This window comes from Trachurus japonicus, chromosome 12, assembly GCF_045865225.1.
Source record: "Trachurus japonicus isolate A0001 chromosome 12, Traja_1.0".
NCBI classification, from domain to species: domain Eukaryota; kingdom Metazoa; phylum Chordata; class Actinopteri; order Carangiformes; family Carangidae; genus Trachurus; species Trachurus japonicus.
Genome location: NC_140918.1, coordinates 27493360 through 27514586, shown reverse-complemented (window position 1 = coordinate 27514586; position 21227 = coordinate 27493360). Strand labels below are relative to the sequence as shown.

The 21227-nt window shown below is 45.2% G+C and overlaps 1 protein-coding gene across 20 annotated transcripts in view; it reads left to right on the top strand.

Annotated features, from left to right (window-relative positions):
• The window catches only part of sptan1 (spectrin alpha, non-erythrocytic 1), a 35191-nt gene that overhangs the window by 13463 nt on the left and 501 nt on the right, over positions 1-21227 (top strand). For 2 of the 20 annotated variants that reach the window (XM_085794088.1, XM_085794089.1), the window contains exons 12-56: positions 117-194; positions 277-432; positions 527-731; positions 963-1144; positions 1253-1496; positions 1631-1753; positions 1850-2067; positions 2694-2786; positions 2890-3024; positions 3555-3703; positions 3945-4001; positions 5614-5812; positions 5975-6079; positions 6170-6202; positions 6326-6361; positions 6717-6764; positions 8166-8257; positions 8786-8930; positions 9022-9203; positions 9284-9383; positions 9473-9670; positions 9785-9931; positions 10028-10131; positions 10304-10466; positions 10784-10798; positions 11928-12059; positions 12197-12334; positions 12428-12532; positions 12675-12883; positions 12992-13112; positions 15830-15951; positions 16061-16193; positions 16287-16385; positions 16474-16633; positions 17449-17525; positions 17612-17821; positions 17919-18215; positions 18310-18422; positions 19254-19271; positions 19487-19549; positions 20185-20239; positions 20350-20546; positions 20684-20737; positions 20826-20972; positions 21059-21206. In XM_085794088.1, coding sequence (XP_085650214.1) covers positions 117-194; positions 277-432; positions 527-731; positions 963-1144; positions 1253-1496; positions 1631-1753; positions 1850-2067; positions 2694-2786; positions 2890-3024; positions 3555-3703; positions 3945-4001; positions 5614-5812; positions 5975-6079; positions 6170-6202; positions 6326-6361; positions 6717-6764; positions 8166-8257; positions 8786-8930; positions 9022-9203; positions 9284-9383; positions 9473-9670; positions 9785-9931; positions 10028-10131; positions 10304-10466; positions 10784-10798; positions 11928-12059; positions 12197-12334; positions 12428-12532; positions 12675-12883; positions 12992-13112; positions 15830-15951; positions 16061-16193; positions 16287-16385; positions 16474-16633; positions 17449-17525; positions 17612-17821; positions 17919-18215; positions 18310-18422; positions 19254-19271; positions 19487-19549; positions 20185-20239; positions 20350-20546; positions 20684-20737; positions 20826-20972; positions 21059-21206 — 5805 coding nt within the window. The remainder of the gene's footprint in view (positions 1-116; positions 195-276; positions 433-526; positions 732-962; positions 1145-1252; positions 1497-1630; positions 1754-1849; positions 2068-2693; positions 2787-2889; positions 3025-3554; positions 3704-3944; positions 4002-5613; positions 5813-5974; positions 6080-6169; positions 6203-6325; positions 6362-6716; positions 6765-8165; positions 8258-8785; positions 8931-9021; positions 9204-9283; positions 9384-9472; positions 9671-9784; positions 9932-10027; positions 10132-10303; positions 10467-10783; positions 10799-11927; positions 12060-12196; positions 12335-12427; positions 12533-12674; positions 12884-12991; positions 13113-15829; positions 15952-16060; positions 16194-16286; positions 16386-16473; positions 16634-17448; positions 17526-17611; positions 17822-17918; positions 18216-18309; positions 18423-19253; positions 19272-19486; positions 19550-20184; positions 20240-20349; positions 20547-20683; positions 20738-20825; positions 20973-21058; positions 21207-21227) is intronic. The other 18 variants (XM_085794092.1, XM_085794093.1, XM_085794096.1 and 15 more) reach the window with 16 other exon arrangements.

Genomic DNA, 21227 nt, shown 5'->3' with positions numbered 1-21227 from the left:
TGATGATGATGATCCTGCAGCATGAAAATGTGGAATCACAGTCAACATTTATCTCTGGACTCATACTATCATGAAACTTAACACACTCTTTATCCCTTTATCCTGTGTGTCTCCAGGCCCTGGATGAGTTTGCTACCAAGCTGATCCAGAACAACCACTACGCCAAGGAAGATGTGGCGACTCGCAGAGATGCTGTAAGTGTCACTGCTGGAAGCTGAGGCAGAAACTCTCTGTGACCTCAAACTAATCACCTTCTCTCACATTTCATATCTTCAGCTGCTCAGCCGCCGCAACGCCTTGCACGAGCGTGCTCAGTCTCGCCGCGCCGCCCTGGAGGACTCGTTCCACCTGCAGCAGTTCTTCAGGGATTCTGATGAGCTCAAGAGCTGGATCAATGAGAAGATGAAGACCGCCACCGATGAAGCTTACAAGGTAGTTAATAAAATGCTTTCTGAAATGTATCTGTACATGCCACTATTATGCCAGTTCTCTCCTCCAACCTTTTATGCCTCTGCTTTCTTTACAGGACCCATCCAACCTCCAGGGCAAGGTGCAGAAACACCAGGCTTTTGAAGCCGAGCTGTCGGCGAACCAGAGCCGCATCGATGCTCTGCAGAAGTCTGGCCAGGAATTGCTGGATGGAAAACATTACGCCTCCACTGAGGTTGACGGCCGCATGGAGGAGGTCAGCTCCCAGTGGAAGAAACTGCTGGAGGCCACTGAGCTCAAAGGTACCGGCTATAGGAACGCGTGGGTTGGAGATACTATAGCTGCTGCAGTATATGGATAGAGTTAACATCCTCATACATGATTGCAGTTCATGGATATAACATTTGTAATGTCGAATATTGTGATCTTGTCCAATATGAGTAAAATGTGATGAATAAAATCTCAATCTGCTACACATCATACATATGTAGAGGATTGGATTCAGCCTGAGCGTTTTCTGCTTTTCATTTCAGGCATCAAGCTGCGTGAGGCCAACCAGCAGCAGCAGTTCAACAGGAACGTGGAGGACATCGAGCTGTGGCTGTACGAGGTGGAGGGCCACCTGGCTTCAGACGACTACGGGAAAGACCTGACCAGCGTCCAGAACCTGCAGAAGAAACACGCACTCCTGGAGGCGGACGTGGCTGCTCACCAGGTACACAGAAACAGACATTCATCATGAAGGAATACCTAATACCGTCTGTGTGTCTTTTATTGTTTTAAATAATATATTTTAAATGTCTCATTTTTTTCTCTCTCCCAGGATCGTATTGATGGCATAACAATTCAGGCCCGCCAGTTCCAAGAAGCTGGACACTTTGATGCTGACAACATCTCCAAGAAGCAGGAGGCCTTAGTTGTTCGTTATGAAGCTCTGCGTGAGCCCATGGCCGCACGCAAGCAGAAGCTGTCTGACTCTCTCAGGCTCCAGCAGCTGTTCAGGGATGTGGAGGATGAAGAGACCTGGATCCGTGAGAAGGAGCCCATCGCTGCCTCAACGAACAGAGGTAAAACTTAATGTTCGCATCTAGATCACTGTCGAATCCAGAACTGTGCTGCACATTGTCTCCGACAAAAGGAGTGGATTTGGACGATGCTTCAGTTCAGATGACTGATGCAGTTTTTTTGGTGTTTTCTTCAGGCAAAGACCTGATTGGAGTCCAGAACTTGCTGAAGAAGCATCAGGCCCTGCAGGCTGAGATCACTGGTCATGAACCTCGCATCAAGGCCGTCAGTCAGAAGGGAGAGGCCATGGTCGAAGAAGGTAATTCATCTAAATTCAAAGTCTTGCTTCTGGCCTTTTGAAAGGGAAATATTGTCCATCATTGACATGCTAATCATTCACGTCTGGGGCACCCAGGGCACTTTGCTGGTGAGGATGTAAAGGTTAAGCTGGGTGAACTACACGGACGCTGGGACACGCTGAAGGCTAAAGCCTCCCAGAGGAGACAGGACCTGGAGGACTCTCTGCAGGCCCAGCAGTACTTCGCTGACGCTAACGAGGCCGAGTCCTGGATGAGGGAGAAGGAGCCCATCGTGGGGAGCATCGACTACGGCAAAGACGAGGACTCTGCTGAGGTACGGGACATGAAGAGACGAAGGCCAGATATTGATTCATATGCTATTATTCCTTTAAAAAGCACATTTTCACATGTTTCATTTAAGTTTCACATACATTTTTATTCCAATTAATTTGATTGAAGAGACCGGTGAATTTTTCACACAACATTGACAGATTGAGTACCCTAAGAGATCAGACAAAGATCTAGATTCAGCAGGCAGCTTCCATTCAGTCAGATTTAACAGCAGCTTTTCAGTCTAATGGACCAGGTTTGCTCATACATACAGCAACAACAATAAAACAAAGAAAATAATGTACTCTGTGTGCATCTGTTGTTGTAAATACATAATATAAATGCACATTGCATTACACATATACATGAATCGCATTTCTTATCCAAGTAGGAGACAGTGATCATAGAAGCTACAACATAAAAGAAAACAAACACCCAGCACACACAGTGTTTCCTTCAGTAAGTCTGGCCGTAGTTATAAACAAATCATCAAAGTAACAGAAAAACAAAATCTTCTTGTGTTTGTAATCTTTGTATAAAGTCACTGAGCCTTTTATCATGTTACTGTATATTACTGTGATGTTGTCTGGAGCAAAGACACAGTTGTGATGAACACTTTGTCTTCTACAGGCTCTGCTGAAGAAGCACGAGGCTCTGATGTCTGACCTGAGCGCCTATGGCAGCAGCATCTCATCTCTGAAGGAACAGGCCCAGTCCTGCAGGGTAAAACTTCACACTGTACTGCACAACAGAGCTTCTGAACACTGGGCTGCTGCCCCACACTTTAGAAAACACAAACCAGTGACACCACTCTGTTAATCAACAGCAACAAGTGGCACCAACTGATGACGAGACTGGGAAGGAGCTGGTCCTGGCCCTGTATGACTACCAGGAGAAGAGCCCCAGAGAAGTCACCATGAAGAAAGGAGACATCCTCACTCTGCTCAACAGCACCAACAAGGTAGGGATGAGGCCAGCTCAGTGTCCCACACACAGTCAGACTCACTACATCAATAGACAGCTGCATCAGAGGCATGTTGAATGATACTTAAATAGGTGAGTTGTTCATGGTCTGGTCTTAACGATTTGATCTTTGTCAAAGCCGCTCAGATCTTTATTTTTTCACATCCTTGACATCACATAACATAAACTTGATCTTTTACAAGACAATCAGTATTACTCGGACATCTGTGAGTTGCCATGGTGCTGTGGCTCTGTGGTGTAAAGTTTTAATTTGAAAGAAAGAAAAGATTCAAATCCTCAAACATCTGCTCACCGTAAGTTTTAACAAACATCAGTGAAACAGGAAGAAATGCATTTGTTGCGAACTATTTTCAGTGGTTAATTAATCTGGTGGCACAGAGGAACATCAAATATCACTAGAAATGAAACAGTCATTTAGGCGTTTTGCCCAAATAAAATATGAACACCATAAAAAATGATTAACATCATCATGATCATCCGTTCATATCCCTCTGCTTCCTGCTGCAGGACTGGTGGAAGGTGGAGGTGAACGACCGTCAGGGCTTTGTTCCTGCTGCGTACGTGAAGAAGCTGGACCCCACCCAGTCCTCCTCCAGGGAGAACCTGCTGGACGAACACGGCAGCATCGCACTGCGCCAAGACCAGATCGACAACCAGTAAGAAACCCACACGACAAACCCAGTCATGATGTAGTTGACTAACTCACTCCTCCTTTCCTACACGATTGAACTGTTTCTCTTCTGCTTTTTTAACCTCTCTTGACTTCTATCTAACCAAGTTTTCTGCTCCAGTGTTAACATTATTGACCTTTGCCCCTGGCCTCTCTCTGTCTCTCCTCTCGCTGTAACACTTTAATCTTGCCTCGCTGTGTGTTCACGCTGCCTTGCCACTGAGCAGGCTGGTCACCAAGGAGGCCTGCAGCGTGTCAGTGCGCATGAAGCAGGTGGAAGAGCTGTGAGTAGGACCCAGTGTCCCTCTGCGTGTTGTTGTGATCATGATGCCGCTAAATATCATCAGCAGTTTTACATCCCCCACTCCCCCCCCAAACCACCCCAACCCCTCAAACTGTCCTGCTGTGACACTGTGTCCACGTCACCTCCTCTTCTATCCAGAGCAGGGATAGAAGTACCTGTGGTGCTCGCCTCCTACATCCTCCTCCCCCCAGGCCTGTCTGTGGATCTTCACCTCCTCTTTTCTTTTCTTTCACTCTTTCATAACCCACAATTTTCCTCATAAGCAGTTATTTTCCGACCACATCAGACATCGATCCATTCCACCTCAAGCCAGACGCACAAGGTCCCAGTCAAAGAAATTGTCTTCATTAATTAATCAACAATTTGATTGGTTGTAAATTCAGCTGATCCCAGTACGTCCAGCAATCATAACTGGAATCAGCTGATTGACATGGGACAATGTGTACAATGTATAGATCGACCTGTATGTGGTAAACCTCTGCTCATGAGTTACTCAGTTTTTATGATGTTTTTTTAAAAATCATAATTATTTCCTTATATTGATCAAAGTGGGGCTTCAATTGTAGAATATGAAGTATAGAAAATTATACTTTTAACCAATGGCTAAAAACGCAGTGACGTCTCCCTGTCTGTAGACACCTCTGTCCCGCCCTCAGCAGGGTTGATTGGTTACACAGACAGACTGGAGGAGCTGAGCCTCTGACAAAGTAGTGAAGTTATTATTATCATCAGATATTTTGTATATAAAATACCAGACAAATATAAGACATGGCTTCTCTGAGTCCAGGATTTCTTCATATGTTTTGTTGCTGCAACAGTACAGAGGATTCAGTATAAAGTTAACTAAAACAGAAAGCTGATCATTCTCATCTCAAAGCTTGAATCAGAAACTATTCCACAGTCCTACTCAGTAAGTAACTTAAACCACTGATTGAATGGATTGGATTTGAGCAGGTTAGAAACTCTCTGTCAGTGTGTGAGACAGAAACTGAAGCTGTTTTCTTATATTGAGCACAGTAAGAAGACTCCAAAACAAAACTAATATTGAAACAATAACCACTGATGTAAACTGTATCAGAGCAGCTGCTATGTTGTGTTGTGTTGTGTCGTGCTTAGGTAAATCTGGCCTTTCCTCTATGTGTACAAGTATTGAGTGGAAATAGTTTCTGTTAATGTTACCTTTATGCATTATTAATTATTTTTACATTATTATCATTATTATTTAATACTTAAGTGTAAGTTTAATAGTATCTGAGTTATGAACAGAATGTTTAAAGCACTCAAATGAGGACCTTTGGATATAAATGCATAAGAGGTATATAGGAAGTCAGAAAAACACAAAAACTGACCAACCAGGAAACACATTCTTCTCATTCTTCTTGAATAAGAGTTGTTTTTTTGTATTCTTTGTACCTTTTTTTTTTTTACTAGAATGGATCAGAAATAAGTCAGTTAAGTTCTTCAGTTTCATCCATAAAGGTCTTTTAAAGGTCTTGAAACCTGCCCAAACCCAGTTCACATCAGATCACTGTGTTTTTACCCACTGACTGGTTTTCTAACATTGTGCTCTTTCTGTTGTCTGTGTTTTCTAGATATGGAACTCTGTTGGAACTGGGAGAGAAACGCAAGGACATGTTGGAAAAGAGCTGCAAGAAATTCATGTTGTTCCGTGAAGCCAACGAGCTGCAGCAGTGGATCAACGAGAAGGAGAGCGCCCTCACCAACGAGGAGATGGGCTCTGACCTGGAGCAGGTCGAGGTCCTGCAGAAGAAGTTTGACGACTTCCAGAAGGTGATGTCCACAGACACAGTCATCACAACATGAGTTCTTCTGTGTCTATGAAATTCACTTTAACTCTCTCCTGAGGCTATTTATGGATGGAATGAACTACAACATCATTGGAGCTTCTTTGGACACAACTCAAAGTGTGTGATGTTTTCTTGTCTGGTACAGGACCTGAAGGCCAATGAGTCTCGTCTGAGGGACATCAACAAGGTGGCCTCTGAGCTGGAGTCTGAAGGCCTCATGGCTGAGGAGGCTCCCATGGTTCAGGCTCAGGTGAGCTCTCTCTCCCTGGATCAGCTGTTTGAGCCCTCCTCCATCATGCACATTTAAATGAATGAAGATTGTGTTTGTTTCTGTTTGCAGCAACAAGAGATGCTTGGATCAGCTCCTGGCAAGGTTGTCAACCTTTTTGCAATTTACACACAATTATAATTGAATTTATAAGAACCACAGATAAGCTTCATTTGAGATAACAGTGAGATGTTTGCTCACCAGCATCATGCTTTATTCTTTCATCAGGATGAAGCTGATTCAAAGACAGCATCTCCATGGAAGGTAAGATACACAGTGTGATCAATACTCTGACCCTGTAACTGCATGACTTTGATGCTAGTGCATCTGTTGTGGATTTTACTGCAATCATGCCCAATGAGACAGTTTTACTGGCAGAGTGCTGAATGTTAATGTGTGAGAAGATGAGTAAATCTGAATCTTGATTGTAATTCAGTGGGTGGGGCTGGTTCAGCTGGGGCCATGGTTGCAGTGCTGACTGTTTCCTGGTTGGTGTGAAGTCTTAGTTTGGTCTTTGACAACAACCAAGACAAACTCGTGGAGTTTCCATAACACTCTTGACTGGTGTGGTGTTCTGTTTTTTCCTTCCCTTCTTTCTGCCATGTTTATTCACCTGTAGAATATTCGCTTGGCTGTTCAAACAACGGCTAACTTTAATACTATCAAGGTAAGATGAACTAGTTGACCCCGACCGCATCACGACTCAACCTGCGTCTGTGTCCTGCATCGTGATCACAGAACTAACCCATCCTCACAGCTTCCTTTTAATGTCACATGATCTCCCACTTCCTGTCCCTCCTGAAGCCTGCTGGTTGTGTTTGATGTAGTTTGGTCCCATCCTGTCTCCAGTGACAACACGCTCGTCCTGTTACAGTCCATCCTGTTGTTTACTGTAGTGTGAATGACATAACACTGGAGTTATGTTGTCAGCATCTCTGTGTAGATGTTGACTTTTTGCTCGTTTCTTCGTTGTCACTGTGTAATGTTCAGGGCTGGATTAAAAAAAAAAAGATTTATCACAATTTCTATATTTTAATGATTCAGAATCAAGTCTTAGAATCCAGAGATCCATCTCTGTATTTGCAGCTTCTCTCAGCAGAAACACACAGCTGTGAAAATGTTTGGTCTGGTAACAGTCCTTTGAAGTCTACGGGATCTGCATCAGTTTACAGAATGAACAATGTGTGGCTAACATCTGTCTGCAGCTGTCAGGCTGATGTCCTATCAACACAAACAGTGCAAATGAGTCGATGACAGACTGTCAGTCTGTGTCAGTCTGTGATCTGTGATCAAGTCCCACAGTCCATGTGTATCTGTAGGGGACAGATTTATCTTGTAAACACGCTGACAGCTTTTATGTACTGCAGATTTGATTTATTATTCTTGCTCAACTGTTTATGCATACAAACCAAAAAAATATGTGCTGTGTTTTTGTTTTCCTCTGCTGAGGCAAAAAAAATTCCAGTTTAAAACTGAAATATACTTGTAATCCAGCCTCTAATGGGCCAATAACAGTTGGACACAGAGGAAGTCTAGGTTTCCAGTATAAATTCTCAAGAGCTTCACCACAGTGGTGTAAAGCCGATGGATTAGAATTATCAATCAAATGTAAACGATCGATTCTGGACTTGAACAGAAATCAGTTCAATTGTGAGATCAATACTGATATCCAGCCCTGTAATGTTTTGACCCTGCATCCAGTCCTCTGCATCTCATCCACCTGCCTGTTTTTGTCCATCACTGCCTGTGCACATCAAATACACATCAGCACAAACTATGAACATTATGATGGACACTTTTATTTATTTTTTCATTCATTCATTTATTTATTTACACCCAGTTAAATTGAATTTAATACGTGGCTATTCTCACTGTAAAAACTTCTGACAAAGCTGATTTATGCCAGCTTTTAACACATCTGTAATCAGACACATGACTGAATCACCCACTGGCTGCCCCTGTAATTGAGCACACAGTCACATGTCGTATTCCAAATCTTTGTAGTTTTCACCAAAACACAGACTGTGTAAAGTGTGGAGCGCCGTCTCATGTTCTGTTTGATGTCCAGGAGCTGAATAACCGCTGGAGGTCGCTGCAGCAGCTGGCTGAGGAGAGGAGCAACATGCTGGGCAGTGCCCACGAGGTGCAGCGCTTCCACAGGTACCAACCTTCCTCTACCACATTTACTGGAGCCGTATCAATCAAATACAGGCCAGAAGGGTGGAGTCCACAATGTACTTGTTGTATAAAGTCTTTTGTATGGAGCAGATTCCAGGTAATAAATAATAATCACTGTTAAAGATAGAACTTGTGGGCAAAAAATAAATCTGTTAGGATGAGGGAGAATTTTAAGGAAATCTCTGCTACTTCTCACAAATGGAAGTTCAAACCTCTCAATCACTGCTCATACCTTTTTAATTTGTTCAGTGACTCGCTGCTGTTCCCAGTGGTGCAGAAGAGATTAACACAACTGCACAGACACAACAACTTGTGTATCAACATATTTTTTAGATAGATTTACTGTAAACTTGTTTGTTTGTTTGTTTGTGGAAATTAGGCAGTCAGTTACAGCAAATGTAAACAACCTCCTCCTATCAAGAACAGCACTTGATCCATCGCCCCACTCAGAGAAGATGTTTGATGACACACTGACTCGCTCTGACCAGCGTTGTGTTTGTGTCTCCACAGAGATGCTGATGAAACCAAAGAGTGGATCGAGGAGAAGAACCAGGCCCTCAACACCGACAACTACGGTCACGACTTGGCCAGTGTTCAGGCTCTCCAGCGCAAACATGAAGGGTTTGAGAGAGACCTGGCAGCTCTGGGTGATAAGGTCAGCCACTCACAGAGCTTTTGAGATGAATGTAAGATTTGACATGAGGCTCCTTTGAGATTCTGACCCACGCTCGGTGCTCCACACCCAGGTGAACTCTCTTGGCGAGACAGCAGAGCGTCTGATCCAGTCCCACCCAGAGGCAGTGGACGACATCCAGGAGAAATGCACCGAGCTGAACACGGCCTGGAGCAGCCTGGTGGGACGCGCCGACCAGCGCAAGGACAAGCTGGGCAACTCCCACGACCTGCAGCGCTTCCTGTCTGACTTCAGGTGAGAAAAACCAGGTTTGAAGTGAGATGTGTTAACGTGTACGTGTTGTCGTTTGGCTCTAACCCCTCACGTGTCCACAGAGACCTGATGTCCTGGATCAACGGCATCCGAGGACTGGTGTCCTCAGAGGAGCTGGCCAAAGATGTGACCGGAGCTGAGGCCCTTCTGGAGAGACACCAGGTACCGACGTCCTCCCTCTGCGTCTGCAGGCGTCAGTGCAGGTCACTGACCATCCAACAACACCAACCCCCTGTTCCTTTTCTCTGCAGGAACATCGCACAGAGATCGACGCTCGTGCCGGGACCTTCCAGGCCTTCGAACAGTTTGGCCAGCAGCTGCTGGCGCGAGGTCACTACGCCAGCCCCGAGATTCAGCAGAAACTGGAGGCTCTGGACCGCGAGCGCGCCGACCTGGAGAAGGCCTGGGTGCAGCGCCGCATGATGCTGGACCAGTGCCTGGAGCTCCAGGTGAGATGACCACATCATCACTGATGGCTCTGTTCCTGTCTCCACTGACTGACAGCTGTTCACCCTCTGACCAATGTCCTCCTCCTGTCCTCCTTCTGTCCTCCTCTTCACCAGCTCTTCAACAGAGACTGTGAACAGGCCGAGAACTGGATGGCAGCTCGTGAGGCCTTCCTCGCCAGCGACGACAAGGGCGACTCCCTGGACAGTGTGGAGGCTCTGATCAAGAAACATGAAGACTTTGACAAGGCCATCAATGTGCAGGTCAGTGGGATGTTTCTCCAGAGTGAAAGTTTTAACCTTCTCTGTAGTTTTTGTGTCATAAATGATTAAATGTTGCTGTTGTTGTGTGTTGTGCAGGAGGAGAAGATCGCTGCTCTTCAGTCCTTTGCTGATCAGCTGATTGGAGCTGATCATTACGCCAAACCTGAGATCTACAACCGCCGCAACGAAGTCCTTGACAGGTGGGAAACACCTGGATTAATTCAGGAATCAACACAACACTTAAACACGAGAGCAACAGTTGCTGCATCTTTAGTTGTTCTATCTGAGGTGTGGAGGCAGCAGCGCCACAACTCTGACTCCATCAGATTAAATTTTTGGTTGAGCTGGCTCTTCACATGTGGCTGTTTTCAGGTGGCGCCGGCTGAAGGCCCAGATGATTGAAAAACGTTCCAAGCTGGGTGAGTCTCAGACGCTGCAGCAGTTCAGCAGGGACGTGGACGAGATCGAGGCTTGGATCAGCGAGAAACTGCAGACGGCTACTGATGAGTCCTACAAGGATCCTACAAACATCCAGGTACACGTTTGTGCAGACACATGCAGACATTTCACACAGCTAGTCTAACAGGAGAACAGAGAATAACTGATACAGTGAAAAGAAAAGACTGCAGCTGCTTCTGTGTCTAAGAAAATGTCAGACAGTCTGAAACATTTTCACAGCAGCTACTTGGTTCTAGCTCAGGTGCCGAGCCATGTGAATTCAGCTGCATTAAAACTGCTAATGTGTTTTGTCTTGTTGTATTGACGACGCGTTTCTCTAACTGAATGAAATCCCTCCCGTTGTCCTGTCTGAAGTGAGACTGAACTTTTCTCCCACTGTCTTATTTTTTTTAGCTGTCCAAGCTGCTGGTAAGTTGTTGAGTAGTGTGTCAGCTGACTAACAACCGAGCAGGTTCTCCTCCATGTGTCCATGTCTGTGCTGTGTGTGTAGACACAACGTAGAACAAGCATTCTGTCCATCCTCAGTTTGTCCCTCATCAGCACTGTTGAGTGCCGGCTTCTTTCCACTTGGGTTTTAATTTTGATATTTGACTTAATTCTGTTCACATTCTCATTTTATTCCAGGTTTGTTTGTTTAAGTTTGTTATCAAAAGCAGCTAGTTTTTGGGTGTGGCTTCATTTTTAATTTTAGTCCTTGAGGAGGGTCATCTTTAAACTTGCATTAAGTATTTGACACGAAAACAAATCAAATCCAAACTTGAAATGATGAATTTCAAGATGATGGACTAATCCTAAATTATGAGAAGAGAAGTTTAAATGATTGACAGTCTGATGCAGCTCATCTATAAAGACACACTTACTGTAGAAAGACACAAACATGAAGTGACTTTAAAGTGACTCCTCCTCCAGTAGGATTTCTCCGAGTTGGCTCTGCTGCAGATGTTGCCATTTTTTTGTTCTTCACCTGTTTGTCCTGTGTGTGTGTGTGTATCAGTGTCCCACACATCGTCTGTCACAGTGCCGCCCTGTGTTGAAGTCATTTGGTTGTTTTTTTTCCACAATTTTAGTTTGTCATTTACAAACACAATTGAAACACTCATTTACATTTGATGTCAGTGTCGGGTTCATGAAGCTTGATGCTGAATGTAAGTATGAAAGCTCTGCTAGCTGCTAATGCTAAATGACGCCGAAGCACTGTTTTAGAACACCTTCAGTTTTGATCTACTGGGCTCATCCTCTGCTTCTGTTCCTCTGATGTTGTGGCTCATTACGTTGCTGCAGGACGAGGCTCAGACCAGTGACTGACTGGTCTGTTCCTCTCCACTCTGACACCACTAAGCAGTCTTTTCAATGATGTGTCAGAGGTTGTAGAAACAGGGCTCACCTTTGACTCGAGCTGTTGAAATATCGACTCTAAAACCGGAGGTGATCTAAAACTAAAGTGCATCTCAGTTTTAAGGAGAGTCCAGACATTTCCACCATGACTCAGGAGCTCTTCCTCCTCGTGGTTCTCATGCTCTGTCCCTGCGTCCTCCAGAGTAAACACCAGAAACACCAGGCCTTCGAGGCTGAGCTGCACGCCAACGCCGACAGGATCCGTGGAGTCATCGATACGGGCAACGCTCTGATCCAGAGAGGAGCGTGTGCTGGCAGCGAGGACGCAGTCAAGGTACGTTGATCTGGTCTGTGAATGCTGCATCTGACAAGAATACAGGTTTATTGTTGACTGTATGTTTCATTACATTCTGATGAATGTGACTGAAATTCACAGGCAGGAAGTAACTCTTATCTCTCTGTTGTTGTCAGGCGCGGCTCAATGCTCTGGATGAACAGTGGCAGTTCCTGGTCAACAAATCTGCAGAGAAGAGCCAGAAACTGAAAGAGGCCAACAAGCAGCAGAACTTCAACACCGGCATCAAGGACTTTGACTTCTGGCTCTCTGAGGTGAGTGTGTGTGTGTGTGTGACCTACGGAAACACTGGCATCATCTCCCATGTGTGGGCGTGTCACAGACTGATGCATGTGGTTGGTTCTCAGGTGGAAGCTCTTCTGGCCTCTGAGGACTACGGTAAAGACCTGGCCTCGGTCAACAACCTGCTGAAGAAACACCAGCTGCTGGAGGCCGACATCTCTGCCCATGAGGTATTCACCACCACACACAGCAGCTGTCTGTCTCTGACTTGTCACAATTAGAAAAGAGTCTATAGTAGCAGTAAAACCAGAAATGAGATTCACATGATGCAGAATCACAGTGGGATCCTCTGCCCCCCCCCCTCCCCCGTAGGATCGTCTGAAGGATCTGAACGGCCAGGCCGACAGCCTGATGGGCAGCAACGCCTTCGACACCACACAGGTGAAGGACAAGCGTGACGCCGTCAACAGCCGCTTCACTAAGATCAAGAGCATGGCGGCCGGTCGCCGCGCCAAACTGAACGAGTCCCACCGCCTGCACCAGTTCTTCAGGGACCTGGATGATGAGGAATCTTGGATCAAGTAAGACAGTTACCCTATTTCTTGTAGACATGAACCAGGTGGGGGTGACTGAGTCATGTCACAACTTAACCACATGTTTACCATAACCCCCCTCCTCTCCCCGCACAGAGAAAAGAAGTTGCTCGTGAGTTCGGAGGACTACGGACGTGATTTGACAGGAGTACAGAATCTGAGGAAGAAACACAAGAGACTGGAGGCCGAGCTGGGAGCTCATGAGCCGGCCATCCAGGTAGAGCTTCACTCACTGACACCTTCACAACTCCTCCACTCATTTGATTTGACACTGTGTTGGAAGCTCAGAGCTTTTCTGTTGGACCATCTCACCTGAGTTGAGGCAGTAGAGGCTGTCGTACCCTGTGATTATTTATTTGTTTATTTGTTTATTAAGATCCCCATTAGCTGCAGCAACGCCACAGCTATTCTTCCTGGGGTCCAACAGTATCAAATATACAGTTGAAAACACAAAACAAAAACATTATAAAAATTTAAAACAAAAAAAACAAGTGAGCGATATGCTTAACCTAACAAAACAAAAACAGAATAAGTGTTTACATTTCTTAACTGTGCTTCATTCATTCTTCATTCTTCGTTATATTAATTGTTCACATACTAATCCGATTACCCACATTTCTACGTATCATATATGTATACATCATTACACATCACACATCATACTTGTATATACATTCATTCTACCGAATATACATTATAATAACACATATCCTATATCCATCGAAATATACTCCATATATAAATATACCATGTTGTCTTACTTTGATAAATGCTGTTTTATTAATATTTTGAATTTCTTTGTGTTCGTGGTGAGTTTGATATTTTTCGGCAGTGAATTCCATTCTTTCATACCTCTATACAACACCGTACGCTTGATGGCGTTAGATCTTGCTTTAGGTAATGTAAAGTTTCCTACAGCTGCATGTCTGGTGATATATTTATGACTCTCTGCACTAAAAGCGAGGTTTTTTAAACAAGATAACAGGTGTTTTTAGGACAGATATATTTCTAATAACAACAAACAGTGAGTACAATAGTCTGTCTTTGACCAGTAACCAGTTAAGTTTCTTGTGCATAGAAATTATCCTTGTCCTGTAGTCACACTTAAGTATTGTGCGGGCAGCTCTATTCTGTATACATTGTAGTTTATTTAACATGTCTCCAGTGGCATTTGACCAAACTGCTGGGCAATAGTCGAGATGTGATAATATTATCGATTGGATTGCTGTTTTCAAGATGTTTATATTTATAAAAGTTGCATGTCTTCTTAGAATTGATATACCTCTACCCATCTTTGCAATCATATTATTAATGTGTTTTTTCCATGATAATTTGTTGTCAACTGTCACTCCCAGCAATTTGGTCTCATGTACCTGGTCTATAGTGATATCTTTGATTTTAATATTTAATACAGGATTTCTATCAATATTATGATTGAGCCTACAATCATGCACTTGGTTTTAGATATGTTCAGGGACCTGCTTGTTTTCTTTAACCCATTCAGCCACACTTTCTAGTTCCTTATTCATAATAGTTTCTAATACATTATTAGTAGATGCTGATGTATATATGGTTGCGTCATCCGCATACATAACTGTGTTAGCCTTCTCTAATACATACGGTAAATCATTTGTGAAAATACTGAATAATAAAGGACCAAGGCAGCTCCCTTGAGGTACTCCACATGTCGTGGTTTTGGTTTCTGAGTAGCTGCCGTTAAAAAATACTGTTTGTGTCCTGTTTGATAGATAGCTATAAAACCAATTAAGTGCAGATTGCTCAAAGCCATAGCAGGACAGTTTTGTTAGTAGTAAGTGATAGAGTGATAGATAGCTATAAAACCAATAAAACCAATTAAGTGCAGATTGCTCAAAGCCATAGCAGGACAGTTTTGTTAGTAGTAAGTGATGATCAATTACATCAAAAGCAGCTGAGAAATCCAGAAATACAACACCAACCATATTTTTGTTATCAATTGCTCTAAGCCAATCATCAGACATGCTAGTCAGCGCCGTTGCCGTGGAGTGAGCCCTTCTATAAGCATGTTGAGAGTTACAGATAATGTTATTAGCAGATAAATAATTATTAATTTGTTCAAATACAATCGTTTCCATTATTTTTCCTAATACTGGTAATAAACTTATAGGACGGCTATTTGAGCTGGAAAAGGGCATTCTCTTGTTTTTTGGCAGTGAGATTATTTTCGCCTGCTTCCATGCTTGTGGACATGTACCACACATAAAACTTAAATTAATTATATGGGCTAATGCAGGAGCTATCTGATCAACAGCTATTTTGAGAAGCCTGCTGTCAAGGCCATCAACACCCGATGGTTTGTCTTTGCAATTTTTTAGGAAATCCTTTACCTTGTTAGTGCTTATATTCTCCAGTTTGAACTTGGGGTTTTTTCCATTCATGATTTTATTTCTTATTAATAGGTGAGATATATCATTACTTAGATTAGACATGTTTCCTCTTATTTTTTCTAGTTTGCTAATAAAATAATCATTTAAATAGTTTGCAATTTCATTTGACTTGGTGATGAACTTGCCATTTGCCTCCATAAAGGATGGATTCGTTTTGTTTTTTCTCCCTGTCAGATCATTTAAAATGTTCCATAGTTTTTTACTATCATTTCCTACCTCGTTAACTCGTTTTTCAAAGTAAATTTTCTTTTTTAAAGGAAGGGAGATGATGATGTTCCACAGTTCCTTGTGGTAGTAACATTGAAATCGATACCTCAGGGTTTTCTTTTTCTTCTTTTCATAGAGGTCAAAGAAAAGTAGGAGATTTCTATCTGTTCAGCACCAGCTCTGGTGTCAGAACGTAGTTAGCACAGTTAGCTTAGCACGAAGGATGTGAGCATGAGGAACAGCTCCTCCTAAAGTTCAAGACTTCCTCTGCCTTAACTGCTGAACTTGTGTGTGTTTCCAGTCGGTGCTGGACACTGGGAAGAAGCTGTCTGATGACAACACCATCGGTCAGGAGGAGATCCAGCAGAGGCTCGCCCAGTTTGTCGACCACTGGAAGGAACTTAAAGACTTATCTGGAGCGAGGTAAACCTGGTCCTGAAGTCCTGAGGGACTCGCTCTGCCACACAGCTGCAGCCTGAAGACAAATGTTGTGTGATTTTGTGTAACTGTGTGTGTGTGTCTCTGCTTCCAGGGGACAGAGACTGGAGGAGTCGCTGGAGTACCAGCAGTTTGTGGCAAACGTGGAAGAGGAAGAAGCTTGGATTAATGAGAAGTTGAATCTGGTTGGAAGTGAGGACTATGGAGACACGCTGGCTGCTGTGCAGGTGCTGCTCTTCACACAAACACATCAGTGTGTTCATACTGTAACTGCTCTGATGGGTTTTACTGAGCGTTGGTGAAACTGTTGTCGTCTGCAGGGTTTACTGAAGAAGCACGAGGCGTTTGAGACGGACTTCACCGTGCACAGGGACAGAGTGAACGACGTGTGCGCTAACGGAGAGGAGCTCATCAAGAAGGTGACGACTGCATCTGATCTGTCTCTGGGTTCATCTGTAGGAGTTTTGAAGGAACGGTGTATTAACATGTCTGTCGTGTCTCCAACAGAACAACCATCACGTGGACAACATCAGTGCCAAGATGTCGGCTCTGAGAGGCAAAGTGTCGGAGCTGGAAAGGGCGGCGGCTCAGAGGAAAGCCAAGCTGGACGAGAACTCTGCCTTCCTGCAGTTCATCTGGAAGGCCGACGTGGTGGAGTCCTGGATCGGTACGCACTCAGACTCATGTCCTTCACCTGCAGAGAGTTTCTGTAGCTTCAGAGGAGTTCATTGATTAGAGAGAACTAGGGCTATTATATTCTTTTCTCATTATATCCAGCTATACCAGCTTATTATTATGTGTATGTAAGGGCATTCCAACCACATTTGCAACACAAGTTTTACCAGCTTTTACCAATAAAACTTCAAGAAAGGAAATCGAAATATTATAAGTGGTAGTTCAACGGATCACAGTTGATCCGTGATCGGCACATAAGTGCTCCACGGATTGCTCGATAAAAAGAAATAAATAATGTGTGCGTGTAGTGTAGGAACGCGTAAGCACACCGCCCTAGCCGAATAAACGAGCAATTCAAAAAAAAAGCCTGCTCGTATATTTGAAGCTGCAGCTCTACGTCGTGCACAACAACTAAATTGTTTGTTGCTGAAGGCACATGTTCAGTTTCCACCTTCGAATATTCTCTTTTTGAAAATAATTCAAAGTCTGTTTGAATAGCGAATTTCGATGTGACAGCCCTACCAGGTTTGACTGGTTGTAGTTGTAATGCTAAGCTAGGCTAACAACATCCTGACTCCTCGTTTCCTTCATTATAAATCTGTTCCTTCAGTGATCGTGTTGGAAACCAGATAAGGGCCCAGACGCATGAAATGCTATATCAATACTTTCACTTTGCAGTAACTTGTATTGTTGTGGAAACCTGTGTGTGCACATGGTCAGAGGAATGTGTGAGGTGTCGGTGTGTTGAGTCCTTCTGGTTTGTTGAGCTTCGATCAGTTGTGAACCAGTGATGTGGTTTGTGTTCAGGTGAGAAGGAACACAGCCTGAAGACTGACGACTACGGCAGAGACCTGTCGTCTGTGCAGACCCTGCTCACCAAGCAGGTACCTCTCCTCCTCCTCTTCCTCTCTCACACTGCTGTGCGTTTCCTCTCCCCTGACGATGTGTGTGTGTCTGTGTGTGTCCGCAGGAGACGTTTGATGCCGGCCTGCAGGCCTTCCAGCAGGAGGGCATCACCAACATCACGGCTCTGAAGGACCAGCTGCTGGCCACCAAGCACGTCCAGTCAACGCCCATCGAAGCTCGCCACACCGCCTTGATGCAGCGCTGGAACCGGCTGCTGTCCAACTCAGCCGCCCGCAAGAAGAAGCTTCTGGAGGCTCAGGAGCACTTCAGAAAGGTGAGGAGGCCTGATGGTGGTCATGTTGATACAAAGTAAACTGTAACATCAGTTAAATCAGTGAAGAGTTATAATGATGACATCTCTCCTGCTTCAGGTTGAAGACTTGTTCCTGACATTCGCCAAGAAAGCCTCAGCCTTCAACAGCTGGTTTGAGAACGCGGAGGAGGACCTGACGGACCCGGTCCGGTGTAACTCTCTGGAGGAGATCCGGGCGCTCAGAGAGGCCCACGAGGCCTTCCGCTCCTCGCTGAGCTCGGCCCAGGCCGACTTCAACCTGCTGGCCGAGCTGGACCAGGAGATCAAGAGCTACCAGGTGGTGTCCAACCCCTACACCTGGTTCACCATGGAGGCCCTGGAGGAGACCTGGAGGAACCTGCAGAAGATCATCAAGGTCCCAAACACATTCACTCTGTTTCCTCCTCCCTGCTCTCCACCTCTCCGCTGCAGGTGTTGGCTCACTGACCTTGTTTTCTTTGCTGCTGCAGGAGCGCGAGCTGGAGCTGCAGAAGGAGCAGAGGAGGCAGGAGGAGAACGACAAGCTGCGTCAGGAGTTTGCGCAGCACGCCAACGCCTTCCACCAGTGGCTGCAGGAGACCAGGTACAGGCCTGTTCCAGCCCACCTGCTTAAGCTTCCATCAAGGCAGATAGTGGGAAATCCTGGCTTATGTTATTGTATAATCCTTGCCTCAGAGTTCAGTTACCATGGTAACTTAGCCTGTTACAGAGCAGGAGTATAAGTTCGTAGACTACGCATGTGGGAAGGGCCACTGGTGGGATTCAAACTGAAGATACTTTGCCAGATGTGATAAGATAATCCTTTATTTGTCACAACGGGGAAATGTACAGACAACAGCAAAGAAATGTATTGGACCGGTAATACATAGCAGTAAAAAGAAAGTAGTATTTGTAATGGAGTATGATTAAGACAAAATAGTAAATAAGAATTCTAAATACACACTTGTGAATTGTGTTTAGTGCTGAGAGCGGCTCTGACAGCTGCAGGAGGAAGAAGATGCGGTAGCCTCCTTCGTTTACACAAAGCACAGTCTCTCAGCCTGCTGCTCAATTTTAAAATTCAGCAGGCTGAACCTTTAGTGAAAGTCGGTGTTAATTCTGACCAGACTTTTCCAAGAAAGACCAGATTTCCTTCGAACACGGCTCCGTCTCAGCCACGACAGTATTGAGTCGAGGTGCTTCCTGCTGTTTCAGCCTTCCTGTTGAACCACCGATTGTTCTGTTGACTGGTGAGGTGTTTGGCTCACTGAATATGGCGGCACCAGACACTTCACCACTCTGCACACTGTTGTTGAGCCTTGTGTGTTGTTGCCTTATGTTGTTAATGTGTATTTGTGTCTCTCTCTCTCCTCCCCCTCCTTCCTCTTCCTCTGGCTGCTTCTGCGCTGGTGCTTGGGATCACTGTGCTAATCAGGACGTACCTTCTGGATGGGTTAATATCACCTTTTTTATCTTTTTTATGATGTCTGTGTGAGTGTTATGGGATGCGGTGGTGATGGTGGTGATGGAGGTAACTGTTGTGTCGTATTGAAATGAAGCTTCACAGGAGCAGTTTACAACCACACGCTCCTCCTGCTCAGAGTTGATGTAGATGACTGTTTTCCTGTTTGCTGTCTGACCTTTGACTCTGGTCCTCTCTCTGAATAGCATAGCCTATCGACGAGTTATCTGTGTCTATCAGTACCAGGTTGCTGATGATCTTTCTGGAAGGTCAACCTCTCTTTCGAGCTTCGCTCTTGTTTCCTTTTGCTTCCTCTGACCTCACGCGGGTGTGAGGGCTGTGTGACCTCATGCACTTGAGTCTAGATAGAAGCTGCCGTGTGCTGGGCACCTCCCTGCTCTACTAACACTCACCCAGTCCTCAGACCTAAAGCACCAGGCTGCAGACAGCACTGCTTCCAGCTGGTGGACTGGCTAGTGTTCACCTGGTGTAGTCTGCACCGCAGAGCTGGAAACTGCACAAGTGTTCTTATTCATTTGGTCGTTGTGGTTTATTTCTGTGCTTTATTTGTCCTCTATTACTGATATTGAGCTTCACTATGTTGCAGTTTCCACTCTGTGTGCAGGAGCCCTGCCCTGCATGGTTTGGGTTAGCAGTAGATCTTAGACATGAATTAATCTCCACCCTGAGGACATAGAGACAGAATAACAGGCCCACACACGAGTGACATGTTGAATGAAACACTCCAGAACCAGTTTACCTGCACCTCCAGACTACATTTAATCATTCATGAGGGTTTGTGTAGACGGTTGTAGGAATGTGTCGTCTAACAGCGTGTGAGTGTGTGAGTGCAGCAGTTGTCCAGACTCTGCTGCCTCTCTAACATGGTGTGTGTTGGTGTCAGGTCGTGTATGGTGGAAGAGTCCGGAACCCTGGAGTCACAGCTGGAGGCCACTAAGGTAAAGACCCTGATGTTTAACAGCAGCGCTGCTGCAGCTCGTGTTAACGGAGGTGACGTCATGTGACCCTCTGTTTGTGTGTGTGTGTGTGTGTGTGCGTGCGCGCGCAGCGTAAACACCAGGAGATCCGGGCCATGCGCAGCCAGCTGAAGAAGATAGAAGACCTGGGAGCAGCCATGGAGGAGGCGCTGATCTTAGACAACAAGTACACAGAACACAGCACAGTGGGCCTGGCCCAGCAGTGGGACCAGCTGGACCAGTTGGGAATGAGGATGCAGCACAACCTGGAGCAGCAGATACAGGCCAGGTACACACCAACAGTCAACCTACTGGCTCTCAGCCAGAGCATCACTCTCACAAATAAGTCACCTCAGTTTCCTCTGAAAGAGGAAAAGTGTCTGTGTTTTAAGGCTGCTGCTGATCACTTGATGCTCTGTGTTTCAGAAACACCACTGGAGTGACAGAAGAGGCTCTGAAGGAGTTCAGCATGATGTTCAAGTGAGTGTCGTTGACCTGCTGTCTCCACCATGATGTGCCCCAGCATCTGATCTGAGTCACAGCTTCACCTTCTGCTGCTTCTCCACAGGCACTTCGACAAGGAGAAGTCTGGTCGTCTGAACCACCAGGAGTTCAAGTCGTGTCTGCGCTCGCTGGGCTACGACCTGCCCATGGTGGAAGAGGGAGAACCTGATCCTGAGTTTGAGTCCATACTTGACACGGTGGATCCCAACAGGTCTGTGTGTGGAACAGTATGGCTGTTTGTGTTTTGCGCACTCTGGTGTATGATGCCTAACAAGTGACAAACTTGTGTGTGTGCAGGGACGGCAACGTGTCGCTGCAGGAGTACATGGCGTTTATGATCAGCCGTGAGACAGAGAACGTCAAGTCCAGTGAGGAGATAGAGAGCGCGTTCCGAGCTCTGAGCACCGAGAACAAACCCTACGTGACTAAAGAGGAGCTCTACCAGGTGAGAGCGCTGCTCCTCTGT